Here is a 19,127-nt window from a genome sequence, read left to right as displayed (position 1 = left end):
TAAAAGCTCACCTGACAGCACCTAGCATTCCAAACAAGATATAATTTAACCTTTTGGTTGATAAATAATATCATCATTATCTGAAAGATGGAATCCTAAGGCGGAAATGGAGACCACAGCAGGTTAGTGCAGAGGAGAAATGGGCTGAAGTGCACCAGACTGTGTTGCTGATAGCGTACAGACAGGAGGTGTTACGGGTAGCATATGAACTACCTGTAGGAGGTCACCTAGGGGTACAAAAGACTCAAGCTAAGAAACAAAAATATTTTTATTGGCCTGAAATGTGCAAGGATGTGGTTAACTTTTGCTGTACATGTCATATGTGCCAAATGGTAGGTAAGCCACAGGCAGTAATGAAACCAGCACCTTTGTTGTCAATTCCCACATTTGGAGAAGTTTTCATGTGGATTATAATTGATTATGTAGATCCCCTCCCAAGAACCAAACATGGGAACCAGTACTTGTTAACCACAATGAATGTGTCTACCAAATTTCTGGAGCCAATTCCATTATGGAGTATCAAGGCGAAAAGGATAGTAGAGGAGTTAGTAGCTTTCTTCACACAGTATGGGCTACCCAGAGAGATTCAGTTGGACCAAGGTTCAAATTTTACTGCTCGGCTGTCTAAGGAGGTTATGGATAGCTTAAGTATACAGCATTTTGAATCCAGTACGTATCAATCCCAGGGAGTGTTAGAAAGGTAGCATCGACCTTGAAGACCATGTTGAGAGCATACTGCCAGGATTACCCGAATGATTGGGATAAAGGTATCCCATTCGTATTTTTACCATTAGAGATGCCCCAAATGAATCTATTCAGTTCACTCCCATTGAGTTAATACTCAGGCATGAAGTGAGAGGCACTTTTAAATTAATTAAAGAGAACTTGACAGGACCAAAGTCAGAGATCTCACACTTAGATTACATTTCGGAGGTGAGGGAGAGATTAAATCGAGTAGGTGAGTTAGCTAAACAGCACCTAAAGAGGACACAGTATAGAATGAACCAGGTGGCAGATAAAACCTCTGAGACTCTAAAGTTTTTCTGATGGGATGATGTGTTAGTACTATTACCAGTGATAGGAGATTCCTTCAAAGCCAGGTTTAGTGGTCCCTATCAAATGGAGAAAAAATCGAGTCTGGTGAACTTTCTAGTAAAGATGCCAGATAGAAAAAAAAAAGGTATTAGGAATGTCATGTGAACATGTTGAAAATGTATTATACTAGAGAGAAAGAATTGGAGAAACAGATGTTCATTACTGCCCCGCCGAGTAAGGAATCAGATCCAGATAATGTGGATTTTGAGGTGCCTCAAAATAGACTTTAAAAATGAAGAAGTCCTTGAGGAGTGGGATAGGTTAGTATGCTATCTGTCTCAGGAGCATAGAACGCAGTTGAAAGGTTTATTACTCTAGTATAAGGACATATGTAAGAATCAGATGGAGAGGATTAACGCTATTGTACATGAAGTAGACGTAGAGAATATGACTCCAATAAAACAACACCCCTCTCGGCTTAATCCTTTCAAAGCCAGACAGGTCCAAATGGAGGTGGAGGCCATGCTCAATGAGGACATCATCGAACCAAGCTAGAGAAAGTGGAGTTCGCCGATCGTCTTAGTTCCCAAAACAGACAGGACTCAACGATTCTGCGTAGATTATTGGAAGGTCAACGTAGCTACAAAATCGGACTCATATCCAATTCCTAAATTGGAGGACTGTATCAAGAAAGTCAGACAAGCCAGTTACATCACCAAGTTGGACTTAATGCATGGTTACTGGCAGGTACCTTTATCAGAGACAGCAAACCAAATTTCTGTGTTTGTACCCCAAATTGGCTATGTCAGTTTAAAGTGATGACCTTTGGAATGAAGAACGCACCTGCCATATTTCAAAGACTCATGAACAGAGTTGCGGCTGGGTTAACAAACTGCTCAGTCCCTTTGGACAATGTAGTGATCTTTAGTAAGTACTGGAAAGATCACGTTGTACAGTTGGCAGAGCTCTTTAAATGACCACGAGAAGTAAAACGGGTGATAAACCTAAATAAAACTGAATTCATGAAAGCAAAGGTGACATCCTTGGAACATAACATCGATCATGGAGGGTTGACCCCATGGAACGCAAAGACAAAATCAATCGAGGAATTTCCACGACCAACCTTGAAGAAAGAGGTGCTTTGATTCTTAGGATTCAGTGGATTCTAATGGCACCGTTAAACGATTTGCTGAAGAACACAAAAATTTAGTTGACAGAACTATTCCAGGAGGCATTCCAACATTTGAAATTGATATTAGCCACCAAACCAGTTTTAAGCTACTCTAAACTTTTCAAAACCTATTAAAGTTGCCATCGATGCTAGTGACATAGGAGTTGGAGCTGTACTCCTACAGGAAGATGAGGAGGGGATTGAACTGCCAGGTGGTTTCTTTTTAAAGAAGATCAACATCCACCAGAGGAAATACACCACAATTGAAAATGAGCCATTGAGGTTGGTACTGGACTTACAACATTTTAATGGGTATGTCACAAACAATGCATCTGAGACAGTGGTGTACACAGATCACAATCTGCTTACATTCTTAGAAATCTTTAAAGACAAGAATGTGAGACTATTTCATTGGAGTCTTATATTACAGCTTTTAATTTAAAAATCATACTTGTTGCGGATCAGAAAAATGTAATTGCAAATGCTTTGTGGCGGATTTAACTGATAAAGTTTAGATGAGATTTGTCTTTATTTAATGTTATACACAGTTATATGGGAAGAAGTTAAGGTGAACTTAGATTAAAGTTATCAATATGTTAGGATAATGTGTTTAAAGAATAGAAAAAAAAGAAGCCATCTTTTCATTATGATGGTTCATTTTTTCTTAAAGAGGTAAGTGTTATGAAGATGTGGGTGTACTGTACCTTTAAGAGAGTTAAAAGCTCACAGAATTACCTAACAGCATCAAGTGTTCTGAACAAGATATACTGTGACCTTTGTGTCAAACAGCTAGATTAGCTGGGCTGCCTGGAGACGACAAAACAAATTTGAATTCGACCAATCAGTTTAAATTATACCCCCAAAAAAAACTCCAATCAAGTTTGAATTTAGTGTATTGACAATATTAAATGCCAATGACACAGTCCGATGCTTTGGGGGTATAACACTGGGAAAAATTGAACAGTTGGGAGAGAATTGCCAAAAGACCAGCAGATGTAAGCTGCTAGTCAGAACTCTCTGAGAGGTATCTGTCTAGAGAAGTTTGCACAGAGAAACACATCAACACCGACCTGGAGAACAAATCTACAGGTAAAGGAAAAAGATTTGACCACTGACTGATTTTGAAATTTGAATTTTTGGTAAATCTTAATTGGGGGTTTTATCAGACTAGTATTATAGAAGGGAAAGTAAAAGATAGGTTAGAGGAAGGAGTTGTAAATAGTTGTTAGTTAATTATTCTCTGTTAAACTTTAAGAAATAAATTTAATTTTAAATAGTTCTTGGCTCTCGAATTTTCACAGATTACAGCATGGGATAAATCTTTTCGGTGTTGCCGGTTTAAAATAAGCAGGAGGGTTAATCCGTGTCGTAACAAGTTCAAATCCCACCATGACAGATGGTAAAGTTTGAATTCAATAAAAACTTGACATTTCGAAATTTATTGTTACTTGTATTTTTGAAAATACAATAAAATGTGTATAAGTTACCACAAAAACAGCTCAATTTAATTACATAAATTATATATTAAGAAATGAGATAAAGACAAACATAATTTTTTGTTCATTCCACGGCCTCTTGCTTTCGTGAACCAGCCACCGCCGAAGACGAGGGCCTGCCCGACCACCAAGGATAGCGGGGCTGAGGCAACTGCTGAGGACAGAGGCCTTCTCCAACTTCTGAGGATGGGGTCCTTTCTAACTGATGAAGACAGGGTCCTCTCAAAACTGCCAAGAACTGGGGCTCTGTCAAAATTGTCAAGAACTGGGGGGCTCGTCAAAACTACCAAGGACTGGAGCCTGTCAAAACTATTTAGGACCAAGGCCTGTCTAAAATACTGAGGACTGGTGGCCTATTAAAACTGCAAAGGACCGAGCAACCTGTCAAAACTGCCAAGTACTAGGCCGATTGAAACTGCCAAGGATCAGGGGCTGTCCAATCAAAACACCTCAGCCGCAGAAAGAAGAAAACGTGAATTGGATATGAAAGTTGAAATAAAGAAATGATAATAAGAAATAATAAAAAAAGAATATGGTAATCAGCTGAAAGGGAGTGGATGGGGCCAGGAGCCCGAACATACCTAACCCACTATTTCCTCCAGCTTGCTCTATCATAGTGATTGTATAACCACTATTGTTAAAAACTCATCTGGTTCACTAATATTTTCAAGGAAGAAAATCTGTCAACATCAACCAGTCTGGCCTACATAAGATTCCAAACCCACAGCAATATGGTTGACTGTTAGCTGCACTCTGGAAAATTAGGCCTGGGCAATAAATACTGGTTTAGTCAGTGACATTTGCATCCAATAAACATCTTAAAAAAAAAAGAGTGCTCTTATACAATTTTTAAAATGAAGAAGGAATGATGAAATTTTATACAAAACATATAAGCGAGGTCACATTGCTGCTGCAAGTGTTAAGTGTCCCATTGTAAAAACAAACAATGATGCTGTAGAGACCTTCAATCTGGATTTATCATTATTATGCAAGGAATGAGACAATATGGTTTTAAGAATAGCACAGGACGACTTTCACTGGATAAAGCTAAGCAGAGATTTAAAGGCTGTTTGAGTTATGAAGGTCATTGATAGAATGTATATTAAAAGTCAATTTTTCCTGATTGTGAGTCAACAACAATGATTCATCAATTTAAAATGAATAACAAATGAAAGAAACCCTTCTCAAAACCTAATGGAAGATCAGAAATATTTTGAAAATTATAATTCCCATCAATGTTACAGATTGCCTTGAAAAGTATCATCCTTGCCAGGCAGCACAATTGTACATGATTGGATGCAAGGAAAGCCCAATCAACTTTTCTAAAGCGTAAAAGGACTATTTATGTTTTTTAAATTATTTCTGCATTTCCTTGTAGCCACAATACATCTGCTTTCACTATCATCCAGAATTTCTGACAGGCAGATAAATGGTTGAAGAAGCAGGAGTCAACTCCCGCAGGGGCATGTTGAGTCCCAGGGCTGGGGAGGGGGTGCAGTTGTTGGGTCTTGGGGATGCAGACTGAGTGTTTGGTCCAATGGTAGGGGAGGGAAGGTTAGGTTAAATCCTGAGGGAGTATTGTATCAAATAGCAGGGTGCTTCAGGTCCCAGGAATCAGAAGAAATGTTCAGACTGGTGGAAGGGCAAGCAGGGGTGGGTCAGTGAAAGGAAGCTGGGTAGTGGGGAGGGAAGGGTACAGGCCATGATGATTTTGATCCGTCAGTTTCTGGAAAGGATGTCTAGTCTAGGCCTGGGAGTTGTAATGGCACAGGGAACATTAGGTAGAGTATGTGAGGTAAGTATGTAATCAGTTGAATTGTTGTAGGTGTAATATATTTGGATTTCCATAAGGCATTTGATAAAGTTCCTCATAAAAATTATTGCATAACATTGGAATTCACAGTATTGGGCATAGTGCATTAACATAGATTGAGGATTGGTTGCCAAACAGAAGACAGAGTTGGGATTAATGAATCTTTTACAGGTTGGAAAGATCAAACTAACTGAGTACCACAGAGATTAGTTCTAGGGACTCAATTATTTACTATCTGCATTAGTAGCTTAGAGGAAAGGACAGAGTATAATGTATCCAACTTTGTTGATGACATAAAAATATGAGGAAGTACACGTTGTGATGGAGATGTAAAGAAAATGGAAGGGAATACAGATATGTCGTGTGAGTAGGCAAAATCTGTCAGACAGAGTTTAATATAGAAAAATGTAGTCATATTTTATTAGGAAGAATCAAGAGACAGAATATTATTCAAATGGAGAGACTGGAAAAGGTGCAGCTCAGATGGCTCTGGGTCATTTTTTGTGCATGAAACACTAAAAGCTAGCACGTAATTGCAGAAATTAATTAAGATGGCAAATGCAATTTTGGCCATTATTGCCAGGTATTAGTTTAAAAATGGGGAAGTCTCATTGCAACTGTACAGAATGTCAGTGAAGTTGCATCTGAAGTACTTTGTACAGTTTTGATGCCCATATTTAAGAAAGGATATATTGGCAGTGGAGGAATTTCAAAAGTGAATCACCAAAAGCTGATTCCTGGGATGAAGTGGTTGACTTCTTAAGAAGAAGGAGTGTTTATCTTATTGAAATAGACCAGACACTAAGGAGGTTTGACCGGGTAAATGTTGAAAAGATGTTTCCACTAGTAATCTTGAAATAGGGTCATAGAAGTGGAGGAATTTCTTCTCCCAATGGGCACTGAATGTCAGGAATCTTTGATCCCAAAGGGACATGGAAGCTAGATCACTGAAAGTATGTAAAGAGGAGGTAGCTCAATCTTTTAAAATATTGAAAAGTTAGGGATAATGCAAAACTGACAAGAAAGTGGATTTGAAGCCTTGAGCTGACAGTCATGACCTTTTGGAATGATGGGGAAGGCTTGAGGGGTTGCTCCTATGTTTAAAGTTCTTATGTTCTTGTTGTGTCCCATTCAGATTCTTTCATCTTTAATTCTGTGGTTACAAAAGCTAAACATGATAAGTTATATACAGAAGAAAAAATATTATCAAAACTGTCAGTGACAGCAAAATGATACATCAGTCCGAGCAGTCAACCATGCCTGAGATCTCCAGTCAGATTTTTTCTCCTGATATAAATTGGAAATTGCCTTCCATTAATTCAGTTAGCAGACTATTCAGAACATTGTCAAAGGTGCCTAATTATGTGAATAAAAATTGCATTGAACTCTTTACCAATTTCCTTTGGACCTTCTAAGTATATTTTACAGAATACAGGACTGAGCTGCCAAAAATGAAATAAATTGAATCCTGTCAAAACAGAGACTGTTCTGACAAAATGTAACACACTTCCAAAAAATAATTTCACATCAGAATAATCAGAGAAAGAAATGGCTATTTTCTCAATTTACGCTCAACGCTTTAGCATCCTAACTTTCCCAGCCTGTCTCAAATTTTATTTAGATCTCTTAAGGTGCTTTTTCACAATAACAAAAACATTACCTGTAGATCAGATTATAGTTATCCCAAGACAGTTAACAGGAGTTTTATACTACTAAAGCTTATGAGGTACTTCCAGTTTGCAAATATTTTTGACAAGCACAATGTAGATTTTTCCTATTACCTACTAAACATCCAGAAATGACCAGAATTGATTGAGCACAGACTTCCTTCCTATCAGTTACATCTAAAACCCATGCAGAATAGGAGCATTTTGCACACAGTTGCTGAAAAGAGTTGAATTATGGTATCTTGTAACATAATTGCTTAAATACATATAAATATATTTTTGATGCTGCCTAGCTTCTTCCAGCCTCCTGCTTGGCTACCTTGGATTCCAGCATCTGCAGTTTTTTTGTCTCTAAACAAATATAAAGTGTGCTTAATGGAAGGTACCAAGCCAAGAGTTATATGTTTTGTAAATCTACGATTTGCAAACCTAGAAATGTCAATAGAGTCAGACATTAGATCATGTTTTATAGTTTGTGATTAAAGGAGACTGTGCTATACTTTTGAGCACAACTTAATAAAAAACCATTTACTTGTTTATTGTTTATCATTATAATATTATCAGTACAATATTTTAAATTGGTACACATCATCTCATATATCCATATATATGAGACTAAACTCTCTTTTTTTCTCTTAAAGATAAAGCCAAAACACCTGATAGTTGAAAGTTGTGTGCAGTTAATGATTTGATTGAGGGAATCATTCATTTCTCCAAATTCATACAAGTGGAAACTACAGAAGGTGGTCATTTGGCCAACCATATCCATCTTAATTCTTGTCATATAGTTGTGCTCCCTGATATATGTTTCCATTTTTGAACATTGTCTTTCATGTAGGAAAGTGAAAATTTTATGGATCTGAATTTTAGAAATTTAACTCATTTGAATCAATATAGAAACACTAGTGTTTTGCTCAGTTCATTCATTTATAAATTGGTAATTTGCTGTATAAATCATAATGAAGATATATTAATTAACAGAATGCTGTTTTGATTTTTAATTCAATGTACACCATGAACATTGTCATCAAACTAGAACCTTAGTCAGTCATTAAGCACTCACTCTGTCCAGAGGTGTTTAGGGACATAACAGAACATAAGTCGGCGTATGTGATATGGAAGCCAGCAGACAACAAAGGCAATGACCACAGCCCCTGCCAAAAAAAAAACAGATTTATTAATCTTACTGTATATATTTGTTCAAAGTATCTGTATTGCAACACTTCTTGAATTAATTTTTAGTGAGAGAATGACGAAAACTGAAGAATTCTGACACAATAAAAGTTATTTGTGAAAAGATATTGTTTACAGATCCTTACAAGTAACAGCAGTATTGCAAACAAAGCAATATCAAAAATAGGAACAGAAATAGGCCATTTGATCCATTGAGCCCACTGTGCTTTTAACAAATCATGGCTTATTCCCTCTCTCTCCCCATGCCCCTTAACGTGATTAGCCTACTATGGTAAAGAATTCCACAGGTTCACTATTACCTGAATGAAGAAATATCTATTCATCCCGATGGACGCCTGGGCCTGTCACTCTGAAAATGACCCATTTATTTCTCTGCTCTGTCTCCTGTCTGCTAACCAATTCTCAGTCCATGCCAATACATTATCAGCAATCCCACACACTTTGATTTTGCACAATAACTTTTATGGGACTTCATTCCAAGCTTTCTAAAGATCTAAATACACTATGCACTCTGGCAGTTATGTCCTCAAAAAAGTCTGGTAGGTTTGTCAAACATTATTTCCCTTCCATAAGTCCATACTGATTTTGTATAATACAATTGGTACTTTCTTCAAAGTGTCCTGTTATCTCATTTTATAATAGACTCCAGCATTTTCCTTATTACTGATGTTAGTCTAACCAGATTGCAATTCCTTGTTTTCTTCCTCCCTCCTTTTTTAAAAAAGTCGGGTTATATTTGCTACTCTCCAATTTGTTGGAACAGTTCCAGAATCTTCAGACTTTTGGATGATGACAACCAATGCTTTCAGTATTTCCATGGCAAGCTCCTTTAGTAACCAAGAAGTAGATTGACCCAGGGATTTACCAGCTTTTAATTACATTAATTTTCACATCTTTGTTTTGTTAATGCGAATTTCCTTTAATTCCTCCTTCTCAAACTCTGGCAAATGTTTCATGTCTTCTTCTGTGAAGACAGAAAAAAAGTAGTTGCTCAATTTTCTGCCATTTCCTTCTCTATTATTAATTCTCCTCTTTCAGATTGAAAGGGCCTATAATTGTCTCCACTAATATTTTTCATTTTACATATCCACAGAAGCTCATACAGTCTCCTTTTGTTTTCCATACAAATTTAATCACATCCCCTTCCTTACCCTCTTCAATCAACCTGTCAGACATCCTTTTTCCTGAATTCTAAACCACTCCCAGTTGTCAGGCTTCATACTTTCTTGAGTGACCTGATATGACTTCTGTTTGGATCTAATACTAATCCTTACATTATCCGTTGTTGGACTATTTACGGTGTTGCATTGTTTATCTCAAAGGAATATGAAACTGCTGCAATGAATGCATTCACTCCTTAAATAGTAAACATTGGCCTGTCCACTAACATGCCTTTTTCTGAAATTATCCAGCCCATTTCAGTTAAGTCACCCTTTTATACTTCATAGTTTCCTTTGTCTAGATTTAGAATCCTATTTTTGGATTGGGCCACTTCACTTTCTATCTTTATGAAGAATTTTTTCATGTTCTGTTGTTATGGTTGCTGGAGGTCAATCATCTCACCTCTAGGCTGTTTATACATGAGTTCCTCAGGGTAGTGTCCTAGGCTCAACTATCTTCACCGGTTTCATCAATGGAGCTTCTCTCCATTATAAGGTCAGAAATGGGGATGTTTGCTGATAATGATGTTCAACACCATTTAAGGCTCCTTAGATACTGAAGTAGTCCATATCCAAATGCAACAAGACCTAGATAATATGCAGGCTTGGACTAACAAGTGGCAAGTAACATTTATGCTATACAAGTACCATCTCCTACAAGAGAGAGTCTAACCATTGCCTCTCAACATTCAATGACATTATCATCACTTATTCCTTCATTATCAACATCTGGGTATAACATTTACCAGGAATTGAAGTGGATTAGCCATTTGAATCGTTTGGCTACAAGGACAGATTAGAGAATAGGAATCCTGCAGTGAGTAACTCACCTCCTGACTCCTCAAAGCCTAGCCACTATCTACAAGGCTCAAGTCAGGAGTGTGATGGAATACTCTCCACTTCCCTGGAGGGGTGTAGCTCCAACAACATTCAAGATGCTTGACATTATAACTCCACCTTCAAGTTCCCCTCCAAACCACTCACCATCCTGACTTGGAAATATATCGCTATACCTTCACTGTTGCTGGGTCAAAATCCTGGGCATTGTGGGTCAACCCACAGCAGGTGGACTGCAGCAGTTCAAGAAGGCAGCTCATCACCACTTTCCCAAGGCCAACTAGGGACAGGCAATAAATGCTAGCCAGCCAGCAATACCCACATCCCACAAATAAATACAAAGAAAAAAAAAACAGGTTGAAGCAGCCTGCTTGATTGATACGATATCCACAAACATTTACCCTCTTCACCACTGATGAACAGTGGCAGCATTGTGCACAAGATACACTTTTGAAATTCACCAAAGCTCCTTGCACAGAACTTTCCAAACTGAACTACTGCCTTCTAGAAAGTTTAAGGTGAAAAATATATGGGAACACCACCACCTACAGGTTCCCTTCCCAGCCATTCACCATCCTAACTTGGACATATATTGCCGTTCCTCCAGTGTTTATAGCATTGTGGGTCTACACACTGCAAACAGACTGCAGCAGTTCAAGGGAGCAACTCACCATCATCTTCTCAAGAGCAATTAGGGATAGATAATAAATGCTGCCGCATCCACTGAAGCCAACATCCCGCGAATGAATAAAAATAAAATTCAGACCAGCATTCTTAGTGAATGAATTAAATAGTCTGCTCCTGTTTCTAATTCTTCTGTGTTTTTTTTTAAAAATTCAGTACTTGGTCCTGAAGATCAATTTTAGTTTACAAATTAATAAGTGGCGTCTTGCTGTCCTTGACAACATTGCTCCCATTTTCAGAAAGGACGTGGTCATTTTATTGATTTTGCGTCAGTTGTATTGCAATATGCCAATAAGATGAGATTTGTTTGAATTTGTATGATCATATCTTTGCAGAGGTGGAGATCTTGGACATGGCATTGAATATAAAACAGCTGTTCTTTAGGCAGCTTGTGCTAATGTTATTGCAATTTAATTACTATCTCCAAAACCTTTTGGATTCTCTATTTTGAAGTGGTAGCTGCTTTGTGGTATGATATTTCTTCTATAATGAGAGATTCCTATCATTTTCTGAAAATGAAAGATGTCCATCTTTTGGATGTGATGTTAAACCAAGCTGCAGATGTTCTTCAAGATAGCTGTAAAAGGAACCATATGCTTTTTTCCAAGAAGAGCAAAGCAACTTAAGATAGAAGTGAGGATTAATTCCTTGTCTCAAAGGGTAGTGAATCTGTGGAACTTTTTACTGCAAAGGGCTGTGAAGTTAAGTATACTTAGTGCGCAGAAAGATAAATTTTTAATGTTTAAGGGATTCAGGGGAAAGAATAGAATTGACTACATTGGAGTGATTTATTGTCACTTGTGTTTTTTTTACCAATAACTATAGTGAAAAATGTTTACATCACCATATTCAGCTGCCATTTAAACTCCTATTATGCGAAATGTGAATCTTTGTCAAGACCAATGGAAGTGATAGGCAGCTTCACACACCATCTTGAGCAAGCTATAGACCTTGAGAATGTTTATTTCAAGCTGGCAATTTACACCAATTCTAAGACAAAACACAACATTAAAGTTATTTGCAAACCAAGGAATTTTCTTTAAATCTAATCTTGATGTGAGTATTGATGTCAAACATGGCCCCAACAGAAGGTAAATGTTTAGTTAGATCTCCTCATAGCTGTGACAAAATAAAAATTACTGTTTATACTCTGATTGTGAGTACAACTTTAGTACAGTGAAGTCCCTGTTACCAGATCTCAAGCGTTTCCCATGCAACGGGCATCCCAGATTCAAAATGGGAATTGAACTTTGATTTTTTTCTAAACTGCATGGCTCAGATGCATGCCTGATCAAAGATCTTAACCATTCATAGTTATTCTTTCAGCTGCCAAGGCTCTGAAAATCACCTCTTTAAATTTTGGTGCATTTCTACGTCTCTTGTTTCCTTTAAGTCAGACCTTAAAACCTACCCATTGTAACAAGCTTTGGCCAACTGCCCTCATATCACTTTATGAAGCTAAATGGCAATTTTTGTTAACAGGACTCCTGCATAGTACCTTGGAATGTCTTACTACTTTAAAGTGCTCTATAAATAAAGTTTCAACGCTTGTTGCAAGTATTTTGTAACAGAAATCATGACAAGAGATTTGCTCAAGAGTGAGAATATTTTATGCAGTTTTACATACAATATGGATGCTCAGTAAAAAGGGGCTGAATTTCAAAATCAATGTAGGACTCTACTTTGATGGAGCAAAATGGAGAGCACACTTGGAAGAAGAAGATATCACAAAAGGTAGCTACTCTCTAGCCAAGTGCATGATGTCTCAGGGGGTTGGGGCCAGCCAATGGTGATGGTGGGGCCATGGTGGTTTCTGGGCTGAAGAAATATCCTCCATCTTCCCCAGAACTGGAAAGCATCATTGTGACAGGAAGACTCCAATACCCCATCCTACCTTTCTGCACTGTTTTGCAGTGCCCTACACCCACACCTCCCAGAGAGCTGGTGAAATCCTTTTCTCGGAATGCTTATCAGGAGGTTAAAAGCTGTGCTTCTCATGATGTTCTGAATATTGAACTGAAAGAACGGACAGCCACAGACTACAGCAAATTCCCAATTCTTGCTGCTGGCAGGCAAAGCTCATCATCAGGAGGGCAAAGATGTGCAGGTTAGGTCACCTAGCCATGCTAAGTTGACCATAGTGTGCAGGCTAGATGGGTTAGCCATGAGGAATGCAGAGTTACAGGGGTAGGGGGTGGGTCTGAGTGGGATGCTCTTCAGAGGGTCAATGTGGACTCGATGGGCCAAACGGTGTGTTTCTGTATTATAGGGATTCTATGTATTCTATGGATATAGCTGACATAGAAGGCTGAGCTTGACAGCAACACTGCAATGGAATAGATCATTCTGCCCCTGGAGCCTGCTCCACCACTCATTCATGTTCCAACTAATGTGTGCCTCAAATCAATCTGTCTCTTCTCTACCATATCCTTTGATACTCCTAACCTATCAATATCTAAGACAGTTCTAAAAACACACAATTCATAAACTGCATAGCCTGGGGACTGTTCCAAGACATCACTCACGGGTTGTGATCAGCTGCTGGTTTTCTCTTCCGACAACTGGCTCTGTTTTGAATTGAAAGGTACGGACATACAAATGTCTCTCCTCATCTGCTGCAGTCATGCGACCTCTACTGCGCAGCGCATGCACACTTTAGGCAGATATCTTAAACAATTTGAGTAAAATCCCCATGTTGTACATACTGCTGGGTTGTATGTTCAAAATACTGCCAGAAGTGGCACTGAGGTAAGCATTGCAGAACTGTAAGAAAGCACAAGTACCGATAGGGAGATGGAGCTATGTCCAGAGTTGTGGGCTGCCAATACAGAAACAAAAAGGCCAATCACTGTTAAAACAATGGAAGAAGGCAGGTAGCTGATCAAGAAGAGGTGAATGTACCACATACACAGATCACCCATTAACCTTTGTCTGCCAGAAGCATTATTGGGAATTTGCCATAGTCTGTGGCTGTCCATTCTTTCAGTTGAATACGGAGAACATCATGGGAAGGACAGCTTTTAACCTCCTGATAAACATTCCGAGAAATGGATTTTACTAGCTCTCTGGGAGGTGTGGGTGTGGGCACTGTAAAACAGTGCATGAAGGCAGGATGGGGTATTGGAGTCTTCCTGCCACAATGACACTTACTAGTTCTGAGGAAGATGGAGGATATTCCTTCAGCCCAGAGACCACCATGACCCCACCATCACCATTGACTGGCCCCAACCCATTAACCTTCATCATGATGAAGAGCTTATGCTTAAAATATCGACTGTCCTGCTCCTCGGATGCTGCTTAACTGGCTGTGCTTTTCCAGCACCACAGTCTTCGACTCTGATCTCCAGCATTCGCCGTTCTCACTTTCTCCTCACCCATTAACCATCCACCATCAGACTCCAAGTTCAACAGCAAAACCACACCAGAAACAGAACAACAACTGGTACCTTAGCAACAAGTAACACAAAGAGCAACACTTCCTGGGAAATACCCAGATGAACAGTCAATGACAATGACATACATGTACCATAAAGAGATCCATAAGATTAAAGGGCTGTATGAAATGCATACGTGTAAGCTGATGGTAATAATGATCTGCTTCGGCCGAGACTAGTCATATGTAAATTTACTTTTTGGGGAAGTTAAAATGCATATGATGACATGCAATTTTTTGTGTAAAACATTTGAATTGGCATGTAATCATGTATAAATATTGTTGCTAGTGACTTCATGTGACCTCTGCCATGAAGTATGGACACTGCATTCAGATACCTTAAACCCACTTGAATAATGACCTTGTGTTGAACAACTGCTCTGCTGTTCACTTGAAACAGGCTGAGCTGTGAACTGGGGTAGCTGCTGCGTAGGAGGAGACTGAACAGTATTCTGTTAACGACACATCTGCTTTCCATTTCCCTTCTGGGTTCTCTACTCGATTATGGACTTTCCCATACTGGCTGCTTACTGAAAGATTAGTGAGTCCATTTTTCTGTAAATGATCACTCATAATGGTGTGAGATCCATCAATTTTTTAAAAAAACCTGTACGGTATTTCTTGCTACCCTGATATTTCTTCCTTTGAGAAATGGCTGGAACGTAGGAGGTATGTTAATCTCTACATCTAACATTATTACTACACAATGGAAATTGTGCATCAAAGTGGTTAAGACTGATCCTGCAAATTTTACTCTACTCAGAAGTGAAAACCCCACCAAAGAACCAAATACCAATGAACTGTCTGATCTAGCAATGGCCAGATCAAAGCTTGTCATGATGGAGATGATCACTCCATGATCTAATATTGAAGTACATTCTTAGAGAGGATAACATGTCAATTTATTTTCGAGTTAAACCAGATAACATTGAACAACTTTAAATTTCATTGCTTTAACAGGTGTTGCAAAATATATGGAACAGACTGCTTAGAGAGGTAGTACAGTACAGACCAATAATCTTAACATGAGTGTTACAGGATATATATTCATCAAAGAGAACAATTGAGTCAAATAAGATCCCTTAGGTGGTCACAGTGGTATTTTCTGACCTCATATACTCCTACGGTTCTATCATTAACTACTAGAGAAAACCGAGCAATGTAAATTGATACAAATTTAATGTAAGTTCCAGTCCTGATCAAATCCCTTGAAGCCTAATGGTGTTTTCTTTTAGTTCAAAATTGTAGTAGTAGAGTCTTGTTCCTGCTGAGGACACAAATTCAATTAATTGTAGGTATTTGAAATAAAATCTAATTTAATAATAAGGCAAATCTTTTAAACATTTGCAATTCAGAAAATGAGCTCTATAGGCTTTCTGGAATGATAAAAGAAAACAAAAGAACTATGGATGCTGGAAATCAGAAACAAAAACAGAAATTGCTGGAAAATCTCAGCAAGTCTGGCAGCGTCTGTGGACAGAAATCCAACTTTATGTTTCAGGTCCAGTGACCCCTCTTCAGTATTTATGGACTTCCAATAGTTCCACAATTTCCTACATTTTGAGACTCACATTTCTACTTTTTTCCCGTAGGTGGTAGCAAGTATAGATAGTCATCTCTGCAGAGACAGAGCTAAAATGAGAGGGATTTAGGCTACTATCTTACATGTCCCAATGACTATTAAATGACACAGCAGTAATCACTTCACAATAGAAAGTGTAGGATGACTAAATGATGCAAAACAACTTGTTTGCAGCAGTGACTTAAATACATATGCTCGTGGTATGAAACATTGTGCATTATCATGATGTGAATCTTCTGTCATGATATTGCATGTTATCTGACTTACTGTGAGGAACACTGTAGGGCATAAGCTAGCTATTCCTAAAAGCTTCAGCCAGGATAAAATGTCACATCAGAATTATTACGATTCCAACCGTTTGGACAAGACAACAGGGGTAGTCTAAACATCATTCATGGCCCTGCAAGTATTTTTAAACATCAATGACATATGATTCACTCAGGTTTCAAATATCTGAGCAACCCTAGTGATCACACTGTTTGTTCTTTCTGTATCTTCCGAATACAAAGCAACAATGCAAACAGTCCAAAAAGCTACTGATGAAAGGATTCCCATGGCTAAAGTATCTACGATGCTTCAATTTTAATCCATTTTGAACTTAGATCAAGAGAGAATGCAACAATCCGTAGTATTATGACATGACCTTTCTTCATATCTGAATCATATACACAAAGAATTAGAGAAATGAATGTCAGACTGTTGTAGGCTAGCATGGATGTCAAAATGTTCCTTATTCTTGTCATCCTATTTCTCATGCATTAAACCCTTATTTGGAAATTCAAGCATCCCATTGAATATTGTAGTCAGCAAAACCACACACACTCAGCACTTTCAATGTAGTAAAAAGGGGCATTATCAATTAAGGGCTGTGGGTATAACATAAATCATTGATTAGAGAATGAATGGATTGAATCCAACAAATGACCAGCAGTGTATTGATATTCATTGTCCAAGCCTATACCTGAACAGTAGATACATGGATGAATCAATGGAAAATGACATTGCAATGGAATTGAATTCATACATTATTTAACGTCATAGGATAGAAGGGTAGTGAAGTGAATTGAATAGAATGAAAGTGTTACCTTCACAAAGTGATTTAATAGACAGGGAGCATAGCAAGAAGTGACTGACAATAACAATACCGTCTCTTATATCCACAAGTAGGGGAAAAGATGTAAAAACATTTCCCAAGTTTGGGAAGTGTGCCAAAATAAGTTCAACAACAATGACAACAACAAACATAATGGCAACATTTATTTAGATAAAATGTTCCAAGGTACTTAAGAGCATTATCAAACCAAATCTGACACAGCTACACTTGGAAATAATAGAGTAGATGACAAAGATTTCATCAATTCTTTGAATGGACAATTCACCTGTTGTTATTCTCTAAACATTTCCCCATGACTGTGCATATTCATCCTTTTCAGATAAAAATCTAATTTCCTTATAAGTGTTTCAATTGAACCTGCCTCCACCACATTCGCAAGCTGTGTATTCTAGTCTTTAAGCACTTCCTGCGTGAAAACGATTTCCCTCATGTCACTTTTGCTTCCTTTACCAATTAATTTAAATCAGTGTTCTCTCATTTTTGATCCTGTGATATGTTGGAACAGTTTCTACTTAGCTACTCTGTGGACGAACATTAAAAATACCAGAATGTTCAAAATACCAGAATTGGAAGAGTGCAGACATTTCAGAGGGAAAAACTGGATAAGATTACAGTCAAGGGAGGAACCAGCCCGTGGCAAAGTTGAATTATAATATATTTAACTTTGAAATTGAGGTGTTGCTTGACTAGTGACCAACACTGAGCTGAAAATGTGTTGCTGGAAAAGCGCAGCAGGTCAGGCAGCATCCAGGGAACAGGAGAATCGACGTTTCGGGCATAAGCCCTTCTTCAGGATTCCTGAAGAAGGGCTTATGCCCAAAACGTCGATTCTCTTGTTCCCTGGATGCTGCCTGACCTGCTGCGCTTTTCCAGCAACTCATTTTCAGCTCTGATCTCCAGCATCTGCAGACCTCACTTTCTCCTCAAAGATAGTGACCAACACCTAAATTAATGGATGAATGCGACATAATGCAAGTTAGAATATGGGAACAGAGTTTTGGATGACTTCAAATTTGCTCAGAATATAAAAATAGGAAGCTGCCAGATATGTCTTTGAATATTCAACTCACAAAGGTGCAGATAACAATTTCTGCATCAGATGAGCTGAGGAGTGGAGTCAAGCAAGGTCATGGAAGTGGAAGTAGATGGGCTTGTTAATGGTATGACGGTACAGTCAGAAGCTTATCTCAGTGACACATATAACACAAAAGCTTTGAAAGGCTGGTTCCACCTCAGACCATTGTCAATAATGAAAGAACCAAGATTGTGGCAATCAGTGAAGACAATTGCCCATCCAATTCCCGATACCATAAAAGCAATGTGACAATTTATGGACAATGAAGGGGTCAAGCCAGGCGGGGTGGTGATGAGGTTACAAACTCCAGTGTTTAAAGACTTTGACTCAATAATTTGGCAATGGAGATGGTTGGTTACCAACATCTTGCAGATCAAAATTTGCTTGTTTGTACTTTTTGATTCTTTGATTAGCACAGAAGGCAGCTTTCAATGTCAGACATAATTGTTTTGTGATGTGGAATCAAGTTGAAATACCTCGTTATTACCTACTGTGCAGGCATTCATTTAAACAATGCAGGGCCAAGTTTGGTTACAGGAATGCTGCATTTATATTATCTTTCTTTTATTCACTTGTGGGATATGGCCACCACTGACTGGTCAGAATTTATTGCCCATCCCTAGTTTCCCCAGAAAAGATGGTGGTGAGTTGACTTCTCTAATTGCTACAGTTTACATACTCCTATAGGGTAAGAATGCCAGGATTTTGACTTGGCGATAGTGAAGAAACGGCAATACATTTCCAAGTCAGGATGGTGAGTTGGTTGAAGTGCATCTTGTAGATAGTATATGCTGCTGATATTGAGCGTTAGTTGTGGAGGGAATGGATGTTTGTGGATGTGCCAATCAAGCGGGCTACTTTGTCCT

At 38.3% G+C, this 19,127-nt stretch overlaps 1 protein-coding gene across 1 annotated transcript in view; it reads right to left on the bottom strand.

Annotated features, from left to right (window-relative positions):
* The window catches only part of ntsr1 (neurotensin receptor 1 (high affinity)), a 49,032-nt gene that overhangs the window by 4,639 nt on the left and 25,266 nt on the right, over nt 1-19,127 (bottom strand). Inside the window, exon 3 of the mRNA XM_043710614.2 lies at nt 8,246-8,336. Coding sequence (XP_043566549.1) covers nt 8,246-8,336 — 91 coding nt within the window. The remainder of the gene's footprint in view (nt 1-8,245; nt 8,337-19,127) is intronic.

The sequence above is a fragment of the Chiloscyllium plagiosum genome, unplaced genomic scaffold (assembly GCF_037043375.1).
Source record: "Chiloscyllium plagiosum isolate Xiang-an unplaced genomic scaffold, Cpla_swu_hap1 HiC_scaffold_15, whole genome shotgun sequence".
In the NCBI taxonomy this organism is placed as follows: Eukaryota; Metazoa; Chordata; class Chondrichthyes; order Orectolobiformes; family Hemiscylliidae; genus Chiloscyllium; species Chiloscyllium plagiosum.
The sequence above is the reverse complement of the archived record's forward strand: the minus strand, read 5'-3'. Positions and strand labels throughout refer to the sequence as shown.